Source organism: Xenopus laevis, chromosome 2L (genome assembly GCF_017654675.1).
Source record: "Xenopus laevis strain J_2021 chromosome 2L, Xenopus_laevis_v10.1, whole genome shotgun sequence".
In the NCBI taxonomy this organism is placed as follows: domain Eukaryota; kingdom Metazoa; phylum Chordata; class Amphibia; order Anura; family Pipidae; genus Xenopus; species Xenopus laevis.
The window spans coordinates 163,525,388-163,550,478 of NC_054373.1; the positions used below are offsets into that span (position 1 = coordinate 163,525,388).

Sequence of the window (25,091 nt, forward strand, 5' to 3'; positions counted from 1 at the left end):
CTACGACTTTGAATCGAAGTAAAATCCTTCGAATATTCGGCCATTCGATAATCGAAGTACTGTCTCTTTAAAAAAACTTTGACTTCAATACTTTGCCAAATTAAACCTGCCGAAGTGCTATGTTAGCCTATGGGGACCTTCTACAACATTTTTGTAAGTCTTCACACATTGAATTAAAATCGCTTGATCGTACGCTAAAATCGATTGTTCGATGGCCAGATTCTGAAAAATACTTCGACTTCGATATTCGAAGTCAAAGTATTTCAATTCAAGGGTCGAATTTCGAAGTATTTATCACTTCGAAATTCGACCCTTGATAAATCTGCCCCTTAGTATGTTATAGAATTGGTCAATTCTAAGCAACTTTTCAATTGGTTTTCATTGTTTATTTTTTATAGTTATTTGCCTTTTTCTTTTGACTTTTTGCAGCTTTGAAATGGGCGTTGCTGACCCCTTCTAAAAAAACAAATGCTCTGTAAGGCTACAAATGTATTGTTATTGTTACTTTTTATTACTCATCTTTCTATTCAGATCTCTCCTATTCATATTCCAGTCTCTTATTCAAATCAATGCATGGTTGCTAGGGTCATTTGGACCCTAGCTACCAGTAAAAAATGCAACTTGAAGAGCTGCTGAATTAAAAGTGAAATAACTCTTAAATAATAAAAAACGGAAACCAATTGCAAACTGTCTCAGAATATTACTCTCTATATCATACTAAATGTTAACTCAAAGGTGCACAACCCCTTTAACTAATGGGCTGTTCTGGACAGATTTTTGTTTTCTAGACTTTCAGCCCAATACTGTATAAAGTATTCTTTAAGAATTCAAATATATTCCAATGAGAATGTTATTCATTTTAGGGAAGAAAAAATCAGCAAGATGCTGGTGCAGATGGAGAGCTAAAGAAGTTTGACGGGGCAGGAAACGACAAGGATCTGGTGGAAGCCTTAGAGAGGGACATTATCTCCAGGAATCCCAATGTACACTGGTATGCAAAAGAGTTTTTTCTTTTTAAATGACCTTCCCTTATAAGCAAGAACATGATTTTAAAAGACATAAAAGATGCATTATAGAATGTTTTTCTAACAATAGTGTTGAACTTTTTGTATGTTATAGAATGGCTAATTCTAAGCAACTTTTCAATTAGTCTTCATTTTTTCATTTTTTTCATTTTTAAATTATTTGCCTTCTTCTGACTCTTTCCAGCTTTCAAAGGAAGGGGGGGGGAGGATCACTGACCCCATCCAAAAAACAAATGCTCTGTAAGGCTACAAATGTGTTGTTTGTACTACTTTTTATTCTACTCAGGCCTCTCCTATTCATAATCAAGTCTCTCATTCAAATCAATGCAGGGTTGCTAGGGAAATTTGGACCTTAGCAACCAGATTGTTGAATATTATAAAATTAAAACCATTTGAAAATTGTCTCAAAATATCACTCTCTACATATTTAAGTTATACACTTTATACATCATTAAGTTAATTTAAAGGTGAACAACCCTTTAAATTAAAGCATAACTGATTGCCTTATGTTTTATAAATACATCATAACCAAAGTCCTTGCATTATCGACTCCATATTAATAACGGTTGAGTTTAGTATCTCCCTAAAATGCCAGTCCCCTCATTTCAATCAGCTGAAAAATCACCATAGCATATCCTGTTTTCATAAATTACAATATACTGTGCCATTAACACTCAGGGGGTTATTAATCAAATGATTTTTTAAATAAAAAAAAGTCTGACTAAACTATAATCCACTATTTGCCCTTATTTATCCATAAAAAAAACCTCGAAAAAATCGGATCAGGAAAAACCGCAACTTTTTCCGATTGTTGCATGAAAACTGCTTTTCGGATTGTCATGAGAAAAATCAGAATTCTTCGGATTTGACTCCTAAAACGTCAGAATTTTTAGTGAAATCAACGGAAATGCCCAAAATGTATGAATTATCGTACGAAACCTAGCGCAGACAAGAATATCTTTAAATTTCAAATAATGCATCTGCCATTGACTTATACAGGACCTCAACAGGTTTAAGATGGAGAACTTTTTGATTCTGACGTTTTGCAACCTCTGGGTATAATAAATCACGAAAAATTCAAGTTCCACAAAAAAATTCGGATTTTATAGTAAAAAAATACAAAAACTAGATTTTTTTGCATTCGGACTTTAATAAATTATCCCCTCAGTGTTGGAAACTGTTTTATGAACCTTTTTAACCAGGGTTGGACTGTGCGTGCGCATGCGCACATCGCCGGCGCGGCATGGGGGGACCGGAGGGGGCCCTGGGGCAGTAGCCCCGGTTTGCCCCCGGGCCCCCTCTGGTCCCCCCATTTCACGCTGGTGATATGCCTGTGCGCATGTGGCGGTGTCGTGTTAGTATGTATACGCTGCGGCTTAGCGCATGCGCACGCATAGTGCACACAAAATTTTTTTTGCTGCGACATCTGACAAAAGGGGTCGCGGCTTTAAGAAGAAGATGTGGGTGCGGACCTGGGCCAACGGGGCCCACAAGATTTAGGGGCCCACCAGGTTTTTTCCCGGTGCCCCGCCGGCCCAGTCCGACCCTGTTTTTAACTTGTGGCTAAAAAGAAGGAACCAGAATGTCACTACTGATTTTTGGTTTAGAACATGGAAGATCTTCAAAGGAATTAGCAGGATTTTACTTTACTGGTAACTTTAATAGAATGCAGTCTCTTCTTGTAGCCATGGTGAAGGGTCTGGCCACTTTTGAGCTCTGCTAGACCTCTCCCCTACCCCGTATTATAGTTTACAGAGGAGAAGGAGATGATTTGCCTCCTAATGCACAAAATGGCCTGGACTGTTACCCATAACATAGACACAACAAATTCTCATGTTTTAATTTCCTCTTTAAACAGGGAAGATATTGCTGATCTGGAAGATGCAAAGAAGTTGCTGAGAGAAGCTGTTGTGCTTCCAATGTGGATGCCTGACTTTTTCAGAGGCATCAGAAGACCGTGGAAAGTAAGAATACTTTTACATTGAGAATGTTCTTTGTTATTTGTGTGTATTTGTCATGGCAGCTACTGTAAAAATGATTGTAGGGGGCCTTTAAAAACATAACAGAATGTTTTACTTTACCCTGCGGAAAGCGAGTATCTGCTAATTAGACTTGTGTGTCAGGAGGAAGTGTTCCACTTGTGCTCCCAGAATTGCCAGACAGGGTTTTGAACCTCTTCTCTGCCATAACGTAGCACTGCTCACAGGTAATGTACAAGAGAATCCCTGGCTCTCTGGAGAAGCCAGGCCCTAAAATACTGAAGAGCACAGAGAAGAGAGAAATTCAAGGTAAAGTGTGAGGTGTGTGGTTTTTACGTACCAACATCTGCTAACATTCTCCCTGCTAGATACGACTACAGATGTGTGACTGGCAGGGAGTAAACTGTGCAGTGTAAAGGTACAATCTTTCCTGGAAATATAGTTTGTTTAAATACACACGTGTAGAGCTGAATCGTAAGATATACAGGTAGAAATAATAGAATTCTACCTGTATCAGATGATTCAGCACTAACAATGGCTGATGTTCAGGTGCCTTCAAAGGCGCCCAATGTACGAGCCGACCGATATCCAAGTCTTCTGCCAATATTGGTCGACTCGTCTCCTACCATACACGCACCGAAAATCGTACGGAAATTTGTTTCGTATGACATTATCTGTGCGTCTGTGGCCACCTTAACCCTCTCAATACATTAGTTGCTTGATGAAACCCAGAGACAAGATATTTTGTAAGGGCTAAACTCCATGGGAGATTTTGTCGGATGGTATCGGATTGAGAAAAAGCATTCTACTAGTCAGATTTAGCTGCATGGATCAAAATCTAATGGGACTGATACAAAAATCTGATGTGTATTCCATCCGACATGACACAACGCTGCATGCTGTGTCTTTATCCAACGAGATAAATTCTGATGGAGTCTGATCAATTTTTTTTTTCCATTGACATACATCATGGGGGTTATTTATTAAGGTCCGAATGGCAAAAACTTGAAAAATTCGAGTTTTTTTTACTATAAAATCAGTTTTTTTGTGAAAAAAAACCTCGAATTTTACAAGATCTATTATACCCTGAAATGCACCGAATCCAGGATTTGGTTTGGTATTCGGCCAGGATTCGGCCTTTTTCAGCAGGATTCGGATTTGGCTGAATTCTTCTGCCAGGCTGAACCAAATCCAAATCCTAATTTGCATATGCAAATTAGGGACGGGGAGGGAAATCTCGTGACTTTTTGTCACAAAACAAGGAAGTAAAAAAAGTTTTCCCCTTTCCACCCCTAATTTGCATATTCAAATTAGGATTTGGTTCAGTATTCGGGCCGAATCTTTCGCGAAGGATTCGAATCGGTGATTCGGGCAAATCCAAAATAGTGGATTCGGTGAATTTCTAATATAAGTAAATGGGAGAGGTCCCTATCCTATTTGGAAGTTTCTGTGGTATGAGCTAAAATTAGCCAGACAATCCAACTATTTCTGATTTTTTGGGCAAAAATCCGAAAAAACATTTCTGGAAAAAGTCAAATGATTTGGGAAAAAACTAGTTTGGTCGGACTGTTTTATTTTAAAGAATCAGAAAATATCGGATTTTGATAAATAAAATCCTGAATGTCGGATGTATATGCATGAACAAATTACACCATCCGATTTTATCTAATCCGACTTAACATTCTAGCTATAGGGGGGTCAGATTTCGTTGCCTGGTGTTGGCAAGATCAGCTAAAATCTGATCAAAATCTCCCGTGTAGTTTCACCCTAAAGCTGAACAGCTTAATTAAATGAATAAAGCCAATCAGCAGATATAGTATAATGTACAATGAGACAGGCTAGTGGCCTCAAAAGATGGCAGGCTGTATCAAATCAGTAAAGCAAAAGGTCTGGGAAGGTGGCAGGCAAACAAGTAAGATAAACAAGCCAGGGGTCAAAATAAGGAGATCAGATTTTGGAGGGTAGGGTTGGACTGGTTCACCAGGGTAAGCCCTGAACTCGTCGTGCTGCCCGTCTGATACCTGTCACCAGTCATTAATGCCAAAGGTTGAGAGCAGCAGGGGTTGGCATCATTTAGCAGTGGCATTGTACTGGAGGTCAGGTTCTTTTGTAGGCTTTAGGTACCCCCAGTACCTTGCAAACCTCAGGACTCAAAGACTAGACCACTGAAGAGAGCAAAATGAAGCTCAAATATTCAGCAAATTAAATAGCCCCTCAGTTACATGCTGCTCAGGCTAATACATTTTCAGAGGAGAGGAAATAAATCTTTATAATTAATTGCAATGACGAGACCAAAAAAAATCTCCGATCACACAACTAGGAGGAGCACTGCCAGCAAAACATGTAAAAAAAGTCCCCAGGCAGGTCCAGACACTTATAAGTACTGTGCAAAATTAGCAAAATATTAGTGTGCAGAAATGGTTGAAAAGTGGTCAACCATTGGAGAAAGAACTAGAATATGACAAGTGAGCTACTGGTGGAAGATAATGTAACTGATAATTTGCAGTCCTCAATGCGGTACATAGACGGGAGAGATGCCTTCCAACTTGCTTCTTTTAAATCTTTCTTCTTCTTCTTAAATTGTGAATGCAGTTCAGTTGTTCTGCACTAGGCTTAGCCTTATCTATAGAAATTAGTCAAATCAACTGAACTTGCTGTGTTTTTTCTTGAAGACTTTCACCAGTCCATCCAACTGGCTTTCTCAATTCAGAATAACTTGTACATAGGATCTTGCTTCGCTTTATATCCTCTGGAATGTCGCTCCAACCAGCATAATCTGTTTATCATAATCCACAATGATGTCATTAAATCCACCTAATTTAATGACATCATTATGGATTATAATAAACAGATTATTTTGATTGGAGCAACATTCCAGAGGATATAAAGTGAAGCAAGATCCTGTACAAGTTATTCTGAATTGAGAAAACAAATTGGATGACTGGTGAAACGTTTTCAAGAAAAAACACAGCAAATCCAGTTGATTTGACTCATTTCTACAGATATACCATAACCTGGATGAATGAGAACTTTCACAAACATAGGCTTAGCCTTGTAATATACTGTATTTTTAATCCAATATTGTGTTGTATTATGCATTCTCATAGTCACCCCAGTGTGTTGTTTTGTTTTTCTTACCCCTCAGGGTGTTCTAATGGTTGGACCCCCTGGAACAGGCAAAACCATGCTTGCTAAAGCCGTAGCCACTGAATGTGGAACAACATTTTTTAATGTGTCGTCTTCAACATTAACGTCTAAGTACAGGGGCGAGTCTGAAAAGCTGGTCCGCTTATTATTTGAAATGGTAAGTGCTGCACCGTATAATTCAAGAACACTTGGCTGTGATTACTATATTGATCGGAAATGATAGCATGAAACCACTCTAGAAAGTTCAATTAAGGTCAATGGGGGCCATTATTATTATGTGGCAGTATGCGCATTTAACACATTTTTTAACGTGCGCATTTAAGCTGAATACACCGCTGTTTAGGAATTTTACAGCACAGTGCTCATTTTGTGGAGACTTTAACACGTAAGCTTTTCTTCTTGAGTTAATTTCAAGGTTATTTTCTCGATGGGTAGAAAATTAACAATTACATTTAAAAGGTACACTAAATCAAGAAGGCAGATTTCCTGCAGGTTTATTGTATCCGTAGCAACTGGAAACATGTAAACTAAAAAAGTAATTTAAAAAAAAACTCCTGCAGCACTTTAAGCTTGTTTTGTGTGAGCACGCAAGTATTAGCCTCTTTAGTGACTCCATGGGATATATATATATATATATATATATATATATATATATATATATATATATATATATATATATATATAAACAAGGGAAAGTTGTGCTCACCAGTAATTTTTTAAAAAAAAATTAGGCGGGGGTGCAATGAAGCTGCGACCACAAAATACATATAGTCAAATACAAGAGTCCTCTGCACTCAACCCATTATCAATGTGCATACTGCTACTGAAAAATGCCTTACCCTTTAAACGAAACAGGGATTGTTTGTCCATATATTGCAATATATTTAAGCTGGCCAACTACATCAAAGTCATCCCATATCTGGCCAGTCCTATGCTCAATTTTCATCTGATTCATTAAGAATTCTATTACTTCATTATACATTTTACAAAAGGGACTAAGTTTTACCTGCAACTTACTAGCTGCTTTGAAAGTAAAACTCCCCAACTTGGCTGCCCTTTTATTAGACACCAGTGGGATCACCTGACTATAGCTGGGAAAGGTGGGAGCTACAACATGAAGCTGGTCACTGCTCCTGTATAACTATAACAAACAAGGGAAAGTTGTGCTCACCACTATTTTTTAAAACCATTAGGCGGGGGTGCAATGAGGCTGTGACCACAAAATACATACAGACAAATACAAGAGTCCTCTGCACTCAACCCATTATCAATATATTTAAGACAGAGACATTTTGTGCATACTGCTACTGAAAAATGCCTTACTATTTAAACAACACAGGGATTGTTTGTCCATATATTGCAATATATTTAAGCTGGCCAACTACGTCAAAGTCATCCCATATCTGGCCAGTCCTATGCTCAATTTTCATTTGATTCATTAAGAATTCTATGGTTTCATTATACATTTTATAAAAGGGACGAATACGTTTTACCTGCAACTTACTAGCTGCTTTCAAAGTAAAACTCCCAAACTTGGCTGCCCTTTTATTAGACACCAGTGGGATCACCTGACTATAGTTGGAGAGGGTGGGAGCTACAACATGGAGCTGGTCACTGCTTCTGTATAACTATAACAAACAAGGGAAAGTTGTGCTCCCCACTAGTTTTTAAAATCATTAGGCGGGGGTGCAATGAGGCTGTGACCACAAAATACATATAGATAAATACAAGAGTCCTCTGCACTCAACCCATTATCAATATATTTAAGACAGAGACATTTTGTGCATACTGCTACTGAAAAATGCCTTACCCTTTAAACAAAACAGGGATTGTTTGTCCATATATTGCAATATATTTAAGCTGGCCAACTACGTCAAAGTCATCCCATATCTGGCCAGTCCTATGCTCAATTTCATCTGATTCATTAAGAATTCTATTGCTTCATCATACATTTTACTATATATATATATATATATATATATATATATATATATATATATATATATATATATATATATATATATATATATATATATATATATATAGGAATGGGATCTGTTATTCGGAAGCCTGTTATCTATACAGCTCTGAATTACGGAATGGCCATCTCCCATAAACTCCATTTTATCTAAATTGTCTAAATTTTTAAAAATGATTGCCTTTTTCTCTGTAATACCAGTGATAAAAAAGTAGATTGTACTTGAGCCTAACTAAGATATAATTAATCCTTATTGGAAGCAAAACCAGCCAATTGGATTTATTTAACATTTACTTGATTTTCTAGTAGACTTAAGAAATGAAGATCCAAATTACAGAAAGAAAACCCGAGGTCCCGAACCACATTGGAAAATAGGTCCCATACCTGTTTATGTACAGTTTCAGGACATGGTGCAAACTGAATTTCCATGATAATTTGTGATTTTTTTTGACCTCCCCCTTCACTTTCTGGCTATATCTTTTTCCTCTGTAAATTGTTAGCTCTGCCTTAAAGAAAAACTATACCCCCCAAACAATGTAGGTCTCTGTAAAGAAGATATTGCATAAAACAGCTCATATGTAAAACCCTGCTTCATGTAAAGCATGAAGCATTTAGTAGTATATGCCATTGGGTAATCATAAATCGAAAATTGTCATTTTAAAAAATAAGGGCCGCCTCCTGGGATCGTATGATTCACAGTGCAGTGCACACAAACAAACCAAACAAACCATACATGTTAGGTCACATGAGCCAATTAACAGACAGAGTTGTGTCTTTTGCTTCCTCACTTCTTCCTGTTACAGTTAGAGTTGAAGTATTTCTGGTCAGGTGATCTCTGAGGCAGCACACAGACCATCACAAAATGGTGGCTCAAGGCAAGAGATGTAAAAGGGCAAGATTTACTTAAATATATAGACCAGTTTGGAAAGATTCTTTAATTTGCTACTTAATTTGATATAAACTATCTGTTGCTTAAGTATTCATTTTGGGGGTATAGTTTTCCTTTACACATCAGAGAGACGAGCAGTGAAATTAATAAAGGGCATGGGACAATTATGTTACAGATGAAAGCTGTCAAAACGGGACATGTTTTCTCTGCAGCATGTCGGATGTTTAGATAGTCGTCCACGAATGTGCTGCGGATACAGATAGACCCCAGAGGTTTGTTATCTCATGAAACTGCACAAGGAATGAGAGAGATTATCAGAAATCCTATTTCATCTTTAGTAATATTTCAGTGTAAGTTACTGAATGTATTGAAATCATTTGACACAGATGCTCAACGTCTGTTGGAGACTGATTATACCAGGATTATCTGTTGTCGATTTAGATCCTTTTTCATTGACTCCTGCTGAACTTATCCCAGTGCCCAATGGCATAACGGCTTAACTTTCCTTCTGAAGCAGGATTGGCCACTTCAGATTTCTTATATCATAGACTGAACCCTAAGGGCAGGGGCACACGGGCGACAATCACCCCAAACTGCCTTCCCCCTGCTAAAATGAAAAATTGCCTGCGCCAATGCATTCGCGGCGCTTCAATTTCCGAAGTAGCCCGAAGTTTCCTTGTGAGGCAACTTCTGAAATCGAAGCAGCGAGTGTCATTGTGCTAGCGTTTTCTCATTATAGCAGGGGGAAGGCAGTTCAGGGTGAATGTCGCCCCGCAGAAGAGGCGATTAGTCGCCAGCAGGGCCGGAACAAGGGGTAGGCAGATGAGGCAGCTGCCTAGGGTGCAACAATTGGGGGGTGCTGGGCAGCTGCCTCTTCTGACTACCCCTAGACCAGACTCATCTGCTCACCAGACACAACTTGTGCTCAAGTAGGCCAGCAGTGCCGCACATGCGCATATGTGCGAGACTTCACCGTGCATGCGTCGGGGGAAGTTGGGCCGAGCTGGCTGGATGGGTTGTCTAGGGCGCCTGGCTGGCCTGGCCCGTCTCTAGTCGCCAGGCGACGAAATCTCCCCAAATCTGCCCATGTGCCCCTACCCTAAGTAGTTGACTTCAGAGTATTTAACGATCCTTTGGTTGTTCACCTTTTGAGTTAACTTTTAAAATGATGTAGAGAGTGATATTCTGAGACAATTTGCATCTGCTTTTCATTTTTTATTATTTGCGGTCTTATTATTTGCGGTCTTTGAGTTATTTAGCTTTTTATTCAGCAGCTCTCCAGTTTGCAATGTCAGCAATCTAGAGCAGGCACAAAAGGGTACAAAAGCTCATTCATCTGGGGAATGGCCAGTGGGTGCAAGGTAGGCCTATCCTATCTTAAGGGTAAGGGCACATGGGGAGATTCGGGGAGATTTGGTCGCCTGACGACTAATGGCCTCTTCTTCTGGGCGACAATCTCCCCAATCTGCCTTCCTGCCAGGTATAATGAGAAATCGCCAGCAGGATGGCACTCGCAGTGCTTCATTTTCCGAAGTTGCCTCATGAGGAGCCCTGAGCCTTCAGCAAGGGGAACGGTTCAAACTAACAATATGTAGAGCAGGCACTCATAAAGGCAATCTTCCACCAGGCAGTAGAATAAGTAAGTAAGTAAAATATTTATTATGTCAAATCAGCTAGCCTTACCTGTTTTGTGTTACACATACTTGGGGGTAATTATCAACACTGGGCAAATTTGCCCATGGGCAGTTACCTATAGCAACCAATCAGATTGTTGCATTCATTGTTCTACCTGCAGCTGCCTGAAAAAAGCCAAGCACTGATTGGTTGCAATGGGTTACTGCCCATAGGCAAATTTGCCCGGTGTTGATAAATGAGCCCCACTTAGTCAAAGGCTAACTACAAACTGTTCAAGACACAGTATTTAAACAGAAATACACCAATTAGATAACACTTCCAATTAATCAATTAACAAATCAAAAAACAAAATTAAGAACATACATGTTTGTTAAGGCTTTATTTAACCACACCCCATATATGGTTGTTGATGCCATCTTTGTACACCTTTCTTATATTAAAAGCAAAAAAAACTTTATTTACAAATGACGCAACAAAATAAATGGACCAACATCACTCTATTATAGGAATATTTATATATATATATATATATATATATATATATATATATATATATATATATATATATATATATAATTATTCTTAAAAGTAGCAAAAGACGTCATATTCATTGTTTAATACAATGGGGAATCTAGTTGCTAACATAAAAATCCACTTGGTCTCTAAGTGTAAAAGCATTTTTAACTTATCCCCTTATCTTTGTTCTAATATTGATCTTTGTATACCTTGTATTCTGAAATAATCCAAGTTTCCTGAAACACAATTTTGAAAATGTTTGGCCACTTTAGTCTTTAGACTTATTTTTTAAGTTTTTTATATGTTCTCGTCCACTTTTTTTTAAAGTCTTACTAGTCTGGCCTACATATTGCATGCCATATTTTTCACATGTTATAAGATAGACTACATGGGCCGGCAAGTGCTACAGTTGATAAAATGGTTAATTCTAAATTACGGTTAGTTATATTAAAAGAGAAGGTGTCACCTGCTATTAAGTAGTAGTTTTCATAACTAAGTTACAATGCAAGTAATGCATTCTTCCATTTCAAATTTTATTTTTGAACCAATAGTGTGTAGGCAGCCATCTGGGGTCATTGTGCCTGGCCACATGCTTTCAGAAAGAACCAGCACTTCACAATGGAACTGCTTTCAAATAAACTATTGTTTCTCCTCCTTAATGTAACTGATGGAGTGGTGACTTGGATTTTTATTATTGAGTGCGCTTCTTATTTCTAACACTAGGTGGAGAGTATTTTTAGCAGCTGTCAGGGAGCTGTTATCTGGTTACCTTCCCATTGTTCTGCTTATGGGCTGTTGTGGGGAAAGGGAGGGGGGTTATATCATTTCAACTTGCAGTGTAGCAGTAAGGGTGAAGACACACAGAGATACTACTAGCAGCTATGTGTCTACAAAATAGACAGTAGTGATAATTTTCTTTGCTAAGACACTACATGCGTTTTAGCAGAGGCAATTCTCAGTATTGTGTATGGCAGGACATTTTTAGCCACAAAAAGTAGCCGCTACTATTATCAGCTATTTTTTGCGGCTACAAAATGCCAAACAAAATACCATGCAATAGACAAAACTGAGAATTGCCTATGCTAAAACATCTTAGTATCTTAGCAAAGAAAATTATCACTATTGTCTATTTTGTAGCCGTGACAAGTAGCTCCTAGCTCTGTGTGTCTTTACTGTAATGATTGACTGAATTTTATCAGGTCACATGTCTGAGGGCACCCGGGAAACTAATAACATAGCTAGCCCCATGTCAGATGTAAAAACTACATATAAAAAAAAATCTTTTGAAAAACTGATTTCAGTGCAGGATCCATGACATAATCAATTTAAAGCGCTTAGGGTAAGGCCAGACGAGGAGATTTTGTCGCCTGGCGACTTATCGCCACGTCTTTTGCGCGACTATCTCCCCGAACTGCCTCAGCGTCTTTTCCCCATAGGCTACAGCGCAAAATCGCCTGCGCTAATGCACACGCGGCGATACGTTTTCAATAGAGGCATGAGGCAACTTTGGGCGACTATTGAAAACGCATCGCCGCGTGTGCATTAGCGCAGGCGATTTTGCGCTGTAGCCTATGGGGAAAAGACGCTGAGGCATTTCGGGGAGATAGTCGCGCAAAAGACGTGGCGATAAGTCGCCAGGCGACAAAATCTCCCCGAATCTCCTCGTCTGGCCTTACCCTTAAAGGTGAAATGTTCTAGACATAAGCAAAAATAGATACAGACTTTAGCTACAATATTGCTCCACCTTTACCTAGGAAGTAGCCCTGACCTAAGTGCAGGAGGTGAGTAGAGATGTAGGAAAAGAAGAACAAAGAGGCAATGGAAAGAAAGCCTTGTCTATTGGGAGTTGAGTTTCAAATTCATAACTGTTTGGAGGCCAGTAGACTCTTTGCATTTTTATAAACCCTAAATATGTATGTGTAACAAAGTTCTCCTTATTTCTTTCAAGGCAAGATTTTATGCCCCAACTACAATTTTTATTGATGAAATTGATTCCATCTGTAGTCGAAGAGGTACATCTGATGAGCACGAAGCAAGCCGCCGAGTCAAGTCCGAACTGCTCGTTCAGATGGATGGTAATCTCACAAGAATAAGTTAAATCTTTTTAGGTCAAGCTGCCTGTTAAATGTGATAGTTCTAGAATCCCCAAGGACACTCACCCTGCACCCCAAAATACAATAGATGCAGTATGTTATCAGGTAACAAGAGTTTTTATGTTTCGGAGTTAATAAAAGATAATACGGAAGTAACACAGTTTGCAAAGTTATTTGTCTGCAGCATTCCAGAAGTATATTCTTAGCTGCATTTCTCCTTTTCCAAAAGCAATTTTCGGGTAACAGCATAAGATTCACACTAAATGAAATAATCTTCTGCCTAGAAATGCTGGATTTACGTCTGTGTTAAAAAAGAAAACTAGCTATTCTCTCTGCAGACATCCTGCACCGATATTTTCCCTGTTGGATATAGCTGTATTTGAAGAAACGAGTGGGAGGCAAAATAAAATTGCCGGAACACTCTTCTTTGCCTTTTAAAGTCGAGCTGCTGTGAAAACAAAAATTGAAAGATTGGTAGCGATGCTCTGAAGGTTGGAAACATTTTTCCAAAATTTCTCCTGTATTTTGAATGCAGACGACAAGGCAGTCTACTGCTCCAATGTCAACCACTTTGTACATGTAATTCTTGTTCTTGTGTTTGTACCCAAGGTGTTGGAGGTGCTCTAGAAAATGACGATCCTTCAAAAATGGTTATGGTTCTGGCTGCTACAAATTTCCCATGGGACATTGATGAGGCTTTACGAAGGAGATTAGAAAAAAGGATCTATATTCCCTTACCTACAGGTACTGCAAACTCATGACATTGCCTGCTTAGCAGGATTTGGGGTTGGAATAGAGAACATTTTTACTTAAACTACAGCACCTGCACTTAGCGATATTATTTCACTCCAAACTGTCTTTGGAGATTGAAAATATCATGTCCTACAATACAATCTCTTTTTATACTGAAATTTAGAAAGCTAATGGCCCTTGTGATTTCATAACAGAAACCACCTATATCTATCTCTTGCAAATGCAGTCTTAAAGGCTAGTTAGACAAAAGAAACCAGTGTCGGACTCGGGTATTTGGGGCCCATCGCAGAACCCCTGGCTGCTAGGAATTACTAGAAATTATGTAAGAATAAATCTTATTAGAGTTAGAAAAGTTAGGGGCAAATTTACTTACCTTCGAAGTTGCGCCAGCGTTGGATTCGCCGCACTTTGCCCGGCGCAGATTCGCCAGGGCTGCGCAAATTCACAAAGATCCGAAGTTGCGCACAAGTTACCAATCGTTTGCGAAGTTGCGCTAGCGATGTTACGATCAACGGTTCGAAGTTACGCTAGCGATCGGAAATTTGCAGATAAAGTACAATGGCCGTGTATGCAGCAGAAGACACATTACACTACACAAGGCCAGGGAACCTTAATAAATGTATTCTAATGCCCTACACATGTGCCCACAGTATATGTCAGTAAATGTTGCTCTTTTTCAGCCTATCACCCTTAAAAAAGTAAAAGACGCCAGCGTTTTTTGGGACTTAGAATAAATTTAAACTTTTTTGGAGCAATCCCTATCTACTCTATTGCAGTTCGTCTGGTCTGAGGTGGCGCAGTAAAGTCTGGCGCAAGAGGTAACGTTCACGAAAATCCACAACTGAATTAGCGTAATTATGTCTCTTCGCCATAGCGCAACTTCGCCTGGCGTAAGGGTGCGAATTACCGCTAGAGTAGGTCCACCGCAAAATTACGTCACACTGGTGAATTTTCTCTAGTGTTAGCCATTTCGCCCTTTAGTAAATTTGCCCCTTTGTCCGTTTAGGACTTATTTCTTACCGATGTCCTCACAGTCTCTCCACTATAATACATTTAATTATATAGATGCCACTCAGTGTTTGCATAAATTATTATATACAAGGGTGCCTGCTTTCCACCTTTAATGTTAACAATAAGATTTGGATTAGTGCTTTATACTCATGATGGTGAACGTTCCTGTGTTTGGTCCCAAAAAAACACACAAAACAACTTCCACTGAATGGCCTTAGTGCCTACTTTTAATCCAATGGTTTGGTATGGCGTGTAATGTGTAATGTGGATCCTCACATAGGTCTCCTTCCAGCTGTACACATGTTTTCAGACTCTAAATGCAAAGATAAAAACCAAAATAGTGTACCGTATATACTCGAGTATAAGCCGAGTTTTCCAGCATCCAAAATGTGCTGAAAAAGTCTACCTTGGCTTATACTCGAGTCAGCGGTAGCTGAGATTGCAATCATCATCAATCATTCCTATACCAACAGTTCTCTTGGGGAGAGACTGCAATATCACACAGCGCCCTCTGTTGGTTTTATGAAAGAATAACAGTGTCCCCTCTGTTGGTTATATGAAAGAATAACAGTGACTGCAATATCACACAGCGCCATCTGTTGGTTATATGAAAGAATAACAGTGACTGCAATATCACACAGTGCCATCTGTTGGTTATATGAAAGAATAACAGTGACTGCAATATCACACAGCGCCATCTGTTGGTTATATGAAAGAATAACAGTGACCGCAATATCACACAGCACCCTCTGTTGGTTATATGAAAGAATAACAATGCGCCCTCTGTTGGAAATATGAAAGAATAACAGTGACTGCAATATCACACAGTGCCATCTGTTGGTTATATGAAAGAATAACAGTGACTGCAATATCACACAGTGCCATCTGTTGGTTATATGAAAGAATAACAGTGACTGCAATATCACACAGTGCCATCTGTTGGTTATATGAAAGAATAACAATGCGCCCTCTGTTGGTAATATGAAAGAATAACAGTGACTACAATATCACACAGCGCCCTCTGTTGGTTATATGAAAGAATAACAATGCGCCCTCTGTTGGTAATATGAAAGAATAACAGTGACCGCAATATCACACAGCGCCCTCTGTTGGTTATATGAAAGAATAACAATGCGCCCTCTGTTGGTAATATGAAAGAATAACAGTGACTACAATATCACACAGCGCCCTCTGTTGGTTATATGAAAGATTAACAGTGACTGCAATATCACACAGCGCCCTCTGTTGGTTATATGAAAGAATAACAGTGACTGCAATATCACACAGCACCCTCTGTTGGTTATACGAAAGATTAACAGTGATGGCAATATCACACAGCGCCCTCTGTTGGTTATAAAAAAGATTAACAGTGATGGCAATATCACACAGCACCCTCTGCACATGGTAGTGGGACAGTGGGACAATGCGCACAGTAATCCGTTTGGCAATTCTCTGTCACCATCAACTTTGCAAAGAAGTCCGGTTGATCGCTGGGGGGGTCGCTTCGGCGGAATTTGCGCTGCTGGGAGACAGGGCTGTAGTTGTGTCTAGGCTTATACTCGAATCAATAAATTGTCCTAGTTTTCGTTGGTAAAATTAGGTACCTTGGCTTATACTCGGGTCGGCTTATAGTCGAGTATATATGGTAAAATACTATTTTATCAAAATATAATTCTTTAAAAAATTTCACTCACGTTTCACTTTTTGAAACAATGACATATAGTATAAATCAGGCGCAAAGGGGTGATGCTGCTTTCTTCCTTTCAGTCCACCTCTTGGTATTTCCTGTAGCCCTGTGCGATATCTCCTTCGCCTAACGCGTTTTGCCAATTTTGGCAGCTTCCTCAGAGGCATCAAAAACTAGAAATGCCTGTGAAAATTCAGCAATGTTCGGCTGCTTAGACGCAACTTCCCATTTTAGTGAAATATTAGTGGCAACGAATTTGCACCTGGCGAAGTGGTGTGGAGTGTGACAATGCAGTCGCTGGCGAAATTTCGCCATTTAGTGAATTTGCCCCTTACTATTTTATAGAATGGCCAATTCTAAGCAGCTTTTCGATTGGCCTTCATTTTTTTTATATAGTTTTTGAATTATTTATCTTCTTCAGATAAGGACTGTGAACGTTCTAATGGCCACTGCCGAGTTAGCTCCGTAAAAAAACAAGGAGTAGATAAAAACAATTTGCAACAAGTACACCCCCAAAACACAAACTTTTCATCTGCACTGCGTCGGTGGAACCAATCAAGCAGGTGAAATTAAACATTGAAATGGAAGTGTCGCCTAAGAGAATTTCCGTTACTATTTCACCGTGTTTTACTGCGGCTGCTTTAAAATAATTGAATCCAATTCTGATTCAGTGACATATTTACTGGCGCATCAATGGGCTGTTAAGCAGAGAATCAATTCAGGGATAAGCTGAAACAACCGAGGACAATTAAGTTGCAATGATAAAACCCCAGGCACATAAGTTGGCGATTTTTCACTCAGAGGCCAAGATCATTGTGATTCATCGAGAGTCGGACGTCGTGACTAAACTGTCTAGACTTCAGCTACATCAGAATTCAGCAGCCTGATGTCCCGTGTTAAGGGTCTGCGATCATGCGTGTATCCAATGTATAATGCAGCCTGGCAGGATCATGCCGGGATCAGGACTTGTGACTTCACTGGTTAATGGGGATCTGTCATGTGCTGATTGCCTGCAAATCATTCTAACACTTTAATGTCTGTATCTAATTCAGTGTTCAAATATGAGAGCTTTTATCTGTAATGCTTGGGAGCATAACCATAACTTAATGATACTAAAAATCATGTAAACATTATTATCAAAGGTCGAATTTGAGAGTTATGTGAGCTTTTTAAAACCTCGAATGAACTCACAATTGGTTTCTCATGTTATAAAAAATCAGCGAGTTCGGGAGCAACAACCTGAATAATTAATTGAGTTTTCCACTGGAAAAAACTTTAATCTCTTGATTTAATCGAGTTTTCGAGAGCAGCCCTATTAACATCTTCAAATGGTTAAAGCAGGGACCCCCAACCTTTTTTTTTACCTGTGAGCCACATTCAAATGTATATAAAAGTTGGAGAGCAACACAAGCATGCAAAAAGTTCCTGGGGGAGCCAATTATGGGCTGTGATTGGCTATTGGTAGTCCCTATGTGGACTGACAGCCAATAGGAGGCTCTGTTTGGCAGTACACTTGGTTTTTATGCAATCAAAACTTGTCACAAAGCCAGTATTAAAAAAATAAGCACCTGCTTTGAGGCCACTGGGAGCAACATCCAAGGGGCTGGTGAGCAACATGCTGCCCATGAGCCACTGGTTGGGGATCACTGGGTTAAAGGGACCTCTTCCATTGACTTTTACATGACCTCGACAGGTTTTAGATGGTGAATTTTTGGATTTGAGCTATTTCCAGGGTCGGGGTACAATACATTTTGAAAAATTCAAGTTTTTTTTTAAACCCAGAAAAATTATTTTTTTTACAGAAAAATCGACTCGAAAAGTAAATTTTTTAGTGGAAAACACAACTCAACCCTTAATAAATCTGCCCCTAAATAAATCCAATGGGATAGTTTTGCCACCAGTATGGATTCATGCAGCTTAGTTACCATCAAGTACAAGTTACTGTTTTATTATTACATAGCAAAGAAATCAGAAAAAAAAACAAGGATTGTTTGATTAAATTGACATCACATATGTCAGAACTTTCTGGAAAATACATTTCTAGGTAATAGATCCCAGTAAGCATTGATAAACACGTGTTCTCAGTTTAGCATCTGTGTGTTTTCATTGTGTCCATGTTTATTTCATAATTCCCGGAGGTACCTAAACAGTTTGAAAGCTTGCTAGGCTGTGTATGTCAGATCTAATAGCAGTCGCCCTTCAGCTGAAGACTTGCATTAAGGCAGTGATACACGGGCCGATCCCATTCTGTATCTGATCAATTGCCCCCTGGGTCTAAAGGAACCGATACTGTACCAGGGATCATAGACATTATGGCTACCTTTCCATTGTTCCACTTTGTTGGTACATCTTTGGCCAGTTGTAGGCCACAGACACTAGAGTTCTGCATCAAATCAGGTACCCGAAACCCATTGTCAGGTTATGGGAGGAAAGTCCCTGACCATTCGGGCAGTGTGCAGATACCCTGCTTGGTTCCCAGGTCAATTGCAGACTCGCAATCCCCCCACATCCCTGAGTGGAAAAAAGTATTTTCCCCCTGAACTGATCAATCCGCCTTTGGAGTTACATCAATTCCAGTAAATGGTGACGTCACTTTTAACTTCGCGGATCTTTGGATTGGGTTAAAGGTGGAGGTAGGGTCAGGCAGCGGGGCTGGGTCAGGTTATGCGTCAGAAGTCCGTTTTCAGTACAGGTCTGCCCAACCGGACCAGCGCAGGAGTGTAACAGGCACACAGGACATTTTATCACCTGCTCTTAATTTTCTCACCAACATTAATGTGAATCACCATTTGGGAAAACATGCATTACCTATGCTTCTTTTGGGCAACTTCAGGCAGCTACACAATGTATATGTTTTACATTAATGCTGCTGAGAAGGGGACCTCATATTTTTTTGTCAGCGCTGGAGGAGCACAGCAACAAAACATCCTGTGTGCCTTAAGGGGTATGTTCATCTTTTGCACAGTCCTACCAGAGTGTTTACGTTTACTCATAAAAGTATAGACCTGGACCTGTGTGGGACCTGGGGGTTTCCAAATAACAGATCTCCATACCTTAAGGGTGGGGGCACATGTAGCGTTCTGGGCAGATTAGTCACTGGCTAAAATGTGAATCGCCGGCGGGATGGACGGATCACTTCGCTTTCTGAAGTCACCCGAAGTTGCCTCACAAGGAAACTTTGGGCGACTTTGGAAAACCGAAGCGACATCCCGCCGGCAATTCACATTATAGCCAGCGGGAAGGCATTTCGGGGAGATTAGTCACCCGAAGAAGAGGAGATTTGTCACTGGGCAAATAATCTCCCCAGAACGCTACGTGTGCCGCCACCCTATGTCTACTAGAAAATCTTGTAAACATTAAATAAACCCAATAGGCTGGTTTTGCTTCCAATAAGGATTAATTATATCTTAGTTGAGATCAAGTACAAGCTACTGTTTTATTATTACAATTAAAAAAGAAATCATTTTTAAACATTTGAATTATTTGGATAAAATGGTGTCTATGGGAGATGGCCTTCCCGGATAACGGGTTTCAGAATAACACATCCTCTACTTATCCTTATGTAATAAAATACCCCCCTGTATGCAAAACTGAGAATCTGTTTTTTTTTAATAAATTATATTTAATTAGATTTAGACACTAATGAGGTAAAGATAATTATTTCCGCAAGAATCAACACATTCCATTTCAGTGACTTTTTGGGGGAATTGGTATCATGTGAGTAGCTGGGTGCTGTCTGGATCTAGGTTGCTGTTGCTTTCCATAGGCAGCATATGACATTTAAATGGCCAGACACGAGTCATTAGGAAAGTTATTATTAATTCTGCTTCCCATAATACTCCTCCAGTTCAAGGACATTTACTAGCAGACAGGAATAAAAGTATAAATTATGGAAGCTCAATGTACTTTCCTCCACCTGCGACAATTACATGCAGAGAACAGACTGCATGTCCAATGAATGTCTGAGCCCGGCAGCCTTGCTCTTAAGTGTCTTTAATGTAAGCCAATATCCTCTGAAGGACCTAATGTATTGAGGAAATTATGATGACATTGTCTTGTAACCGTATATAACATTAATCACAGATTTCTAAAAAGGACGTCTACATTATAATACTGTACCAGCTATTATTTGACTGAGCAGCCATTAAACCAGGTTTATATTGCTGATACTGCCACAGGAATTTAACCGCTGCTGCTGCTGCCGATCACTCCAAATGAAACCCCTTCTGCTTACATTGAAAACTTGACATTTTTCCCCCACTGACAATACATGCCAGCTAACATTGAATTTAATTATGCATCAAATACCTAAAACATGCCATGATGTTTAGACACAGGTCAAAGCGAATGACTTGAGATACACTCTGATTCATCCGGTTACGCTGTAGGGCTTATGGTCGGATATGTTGACATGTAACATTCTTGCTGTGTTTCCCCAGCTAATGGAAGGGCAGAGCTGCTGAAAATAAATCTACGGGAAGTGGAGTTGGAGCCTAGTGTCGACCTTGAAGTGATCGCTGAGAGGATTGAAGGGTATTCCGGAGCAGATATAACCAATGTTTGCAGGTACAGATGCTGAAAAGTGAAAAGGGTACTGTCGGGAAAATACCTCTTAGCCTAGTTAAAAAAAAATCTGCATCTATTAACCTGCACTGGAAGGATATCAGTCTGTCTACATTTATTATCTGTACATCTGTGTGCTTCCATGTTTTTGCCAGGCCCTTCCCACCAATCAATTGTCTGCTGTATGTGCACAGTAAACTTATCTACAATTAGCAGTTTATAGTTGGCACATAATACACTCAGAGCATGCCTTGGGCTGCCAACAAGTAGTAAAAGTTAATGCCAGATATGGCTGATTCTTAGACTGCAGCCATTATGCTGGCAACAGTCTTTCCATGCACCTGCCCCCATTGTATATATTTTTGTTCCATATAAGTGCCATGTGCCCGCACCCGGACTGAAGCAATGGATCCGGGTCTGGCACAGGGAAAAGACGATGCCAAGGTAGGGGCTGAGGGCCAAGTCTGGCATTAGCCGAAGACACAGATAAACAGAAATACACACGGCCTAGGGGAGAATCATTAACACGTTAAAGCTGTGAGTCAGAGATTTTACAACAACCTTATGACTTGAGTAAAGTGTTTATATAATTGGCTATAGCTGCCCAATGCAGTTTATGATAAAAACACTGTACAGTAGCATCAGGGATTGTTATGTAGCACAAAGCTTGTTAAGAATCTGTATTGTTGTGCACATCTTGTACATTTTCTGCACTGCAAATATCCCATGGATCTCTATGGTGTATTCTCCACCACCACTTCTCACCTGTAGAGAAGCGGTTCAGTGTTGCCAGGCATCTGTTGTTGACTGAACATTTGTGGCCTATCACCAATAGTGTCGGAAGGATTCCATTCAAGCAATTGACAGGCTGCATGACCATGGTTTGGGCACTTTGCCTGCTAAGAAATGCCCATGGCGTAAATGCCCCATGAGACTTATTGGTATCTGGACAGAAATCGCTCAACCTTTGTAGCTCTCATTGTTGACCAATGGAATTTTCTTCCAAAATCCATTTCTTTCTTTCAGAGATGCATCAATGATGGCAATGAGACGCCGTATCCAGGGTTTAACCCCAGAACAGATCCGGGCTCTTTCCAAGGAGGAGCTTCAGATGCCTGTGACTGTGACGGACTTTGAATTAGCGCTAAAGAAAGTATCCAAGTCAGTTTCTGCTGCAGATTTGGAAAAATATGAAAAGTGGATGGCTGAATTCGGTTCTGCCTAAAATGCTGCACAATTTTTTTTTGAGTTTTACTGAGTGAACATTGTTTATCTTCTACAAGAAGCATTCTCCTGCTTGCACTGGAATGACCCTTATATTTTTTTGTAACCCAAAGCGGATGTGAACTTGTGTTACATTTCTCAGTTGACCGCTGTACCGTCCTCATTTGCTGCAGAACGACAGTGTCTCTTTAATTACAACGACTGATGTCACTTTAAGTTAATGGCTTGTGAACAGAAAATGAGCTTTCACTATGATAACCATAAGGTCGTGGCTCGTAAATTAATCACGTTAGACAGGAAAGGATAATTAGATAAGGTCAGCGGAGAAGATCGCCTCTAAACTTCTTAATTCTTAACAAGACCAGCAAAGCATAACCTTTCAACAGATTTCATCATTACGGACACTAACTGGAAGTCCAAAACGCTAACACATCAGCATTTAATGCCTACTTCGATATTCAGATAAAAAAACAAAATCACCTAAGGACAGGGATCAAACTGGAGGTGACCGTGTTTAATTCAGGGGCCCTTTTCTCTGCTCAGGAAAATGATGAGATCAGATGGATGTGCCTGCAACTGTTATATGTCAAATACACACATTGTTATTGCACATCAGTCTGGGTCTCTGCTCGATTCTTTATCACACCAGGCACATGATTTGCTGCCTTTGCTTAAAGGAGAACTAAACCCTAAAAATTAATAGGGCTAAAAATGCCATGTTTTATGTACTGGACTTATTGCACCAACCTAAATTGTCAGCATTAGAGATGTCGCGAACTGTTCGCCGGCGAACTTGTTCGCGCGAACATCGGGTGTTCGCGCTCGCCGGAAGTTCGCGAACGTCGCGCGACGTTCGCCATTTTGGGTTCGCCATTGTTGGCGCTTTTTTTTGCCCTCTCACCCCAGACCAGCAGGTACATGGCAGCCAATCAGGAAGCTCTCCCCTGGACCACTCCCCTTCCCTATAAAAACCGAAGCCCTGCAGCGTTTTTTCACTCTGCCTGTGTGTGCTGAAGAGATAGTGTAGGGAGAGAGCTGCTGCCTGTTAGTGATTTCAGGGACAGTTGAAAGTTTGCTGGCTAGTAATCGTTTTGATACTGCTCTGTTATTGGAGGGACAGAAGTCTGCAGGGGTTTGAGGGACATTTAAGCTTAGGTAGCTTTGCTGGCTAGTAATCTACCTTCTACTGCAGTGCTCTGTATGTAGCTGCAGTGGGCAGCTGTCCTGCTTCTGATCTCATCTGCTGACTGCTGCAATAACAGTAGTCCTTGTAAGGACTGCTTTTATTTATTTTTTTGTTGTTTTACTACTACTACTACTACTACTATAAGAGCCCAGTGCTATTAGTCTAGCAGTGTTGGGGAGTGGGACTGGTGTGCTAATCTGCTGCTCCTAGTAGTTCAGCAGCACCAACTTTAATTTTTTTTTTTAATATTCATTTTTTTTTATTTTACTTTTTTTTATTTTACTACCGCTGTAGTAGTGTATAAGTTGACCTTTTAGGCATTATTTGCCCTGTAGGCATTATTTGCACACTGTTTTCTTCAACCCGCCATTGACTCAACGTATATGGCAAAAAATTACTATTTTCAGCATTTATATGGCATATTTTTTCTGGCAACTGTGCTTCAGTGGCTGCGACCAAAAAAACTGGGCAAACAATGCCTACAAGGTCAACGTATGGCAAAAAATGACTATTTTCAGCATTTATATGGCATATTTTTTCTGGCAACTGTGCTTCAGTGGCTGCAACCAAAAAAACTGGGCAAACAATGTCTACAAGGTCAACGTATGGCGAAAAATTACTATTTTCAGCATTTATATGGCATATTTTTTATGGCAACTGTGCTTCAGTGGCTGCGTCCAAAAAAACTGGGCAAACAATGCCTACAAGGTCAACGTATGGCAGTTGTTTAAAGAGAACAGTAGATTACCAGCCAGCAAAGCTACCTAAGCTAAAATGTCCCTCAAATCCCTGCAGACTTCTGTCCCTCCAATACAGAGCAGTATCAAGCAGATTACTAGCCAGCAAACTTACTATCATCTGTCCCTGAAATCACTAACAGCTCTCCCCCTACACTATCTCTTCCAAGCACACACAGGCAGATTTTTCAGATACATTTTTGCCCTTGATCCCCCTCTGGCATGCCACTGTCCAGGTCGTTGCACCCTTTAAACAACTTTAAAATCATTTTTCTGGCCAGAAATGTCTTTTCTAGATGTTAAAGTTCGCCTTCCCATTGAAGTCTATGGGGTTCGCGAACCGTTCGCGAACCGCTCGCATTTTTGCGCAAGTTCGCGAATATGTTCGCGAACTTTTTTTCCGACGTTCGCTACATCCCTAGTCAGCATCTCAATAGCAGCAATGATCCAGGACTTCAAACTTGTCACAGGGGTCACCATCTTGGAAAGTGTCTGTGACACTCACATGCTCAGTGGGCTCTGAGCAACCGTTGAGAAGCTAAGCTTAGGGGTCGTCACTAATTATCCAGCAGAAAATGAGGTTGGTCTGTAATATAAGCTGATGCTACAGGGCTGATTATTAAATTCGATGCTAGTTTCACTGGTTTCTGTGCTGCCATGTAATAATT

General features: G+C 39.9%; 1 protein-coding gene across 2 annotated transcripts in view; it reads left to right on the forward strand.

Annotated features, from left to right (window-relative positions):
• katnal1.L (katanin p60 subunit A-like 1 L homeolog) overlaps positions 1 to 22,730 on the forward strand; it is a 40,130-nt gene extending 17,400 nt beyond the window's left edge. For both annotated transcript variants that reach the window (XM_018247700.2, XM_018247698.2), the window contains exons 5-11: positions 864 to 991; positions 2,884 to 2,989; positions 6,150 to 6,308; positions 13,118 to 13,244; positions 13,872 to 14,006; positions 21,153 to 21,279; positions 22,303 to 22,730. In XM_018247700.2, the coding sequence (XP_018103189.1) occupies positions 864 to 991; positions 2,884 to 2,989; positions 6,150 to 6,308; positions 13,118 to 13,244; positions 13,872 to 14,006; positions 21,153 to 21,279; positions 22,303 to 22,501 (981 nt within the window). In that variant the 3' untranslated portion in view covers positions 22,502 to 22,730. The remainder of the gene's footprint in view (positions 1 to 863; positions 992 to 2,883; positions 2,990 to 6,149; positions 6,309 to 13,117; positions 13,245 to 13,871; positions 14,007 to 21,152; positions 21,280 to 22,302) is intronic.
• The last annotated feature ends 2,361 nt before the right edge of the window (positions 22,731 to 25,091 follow it).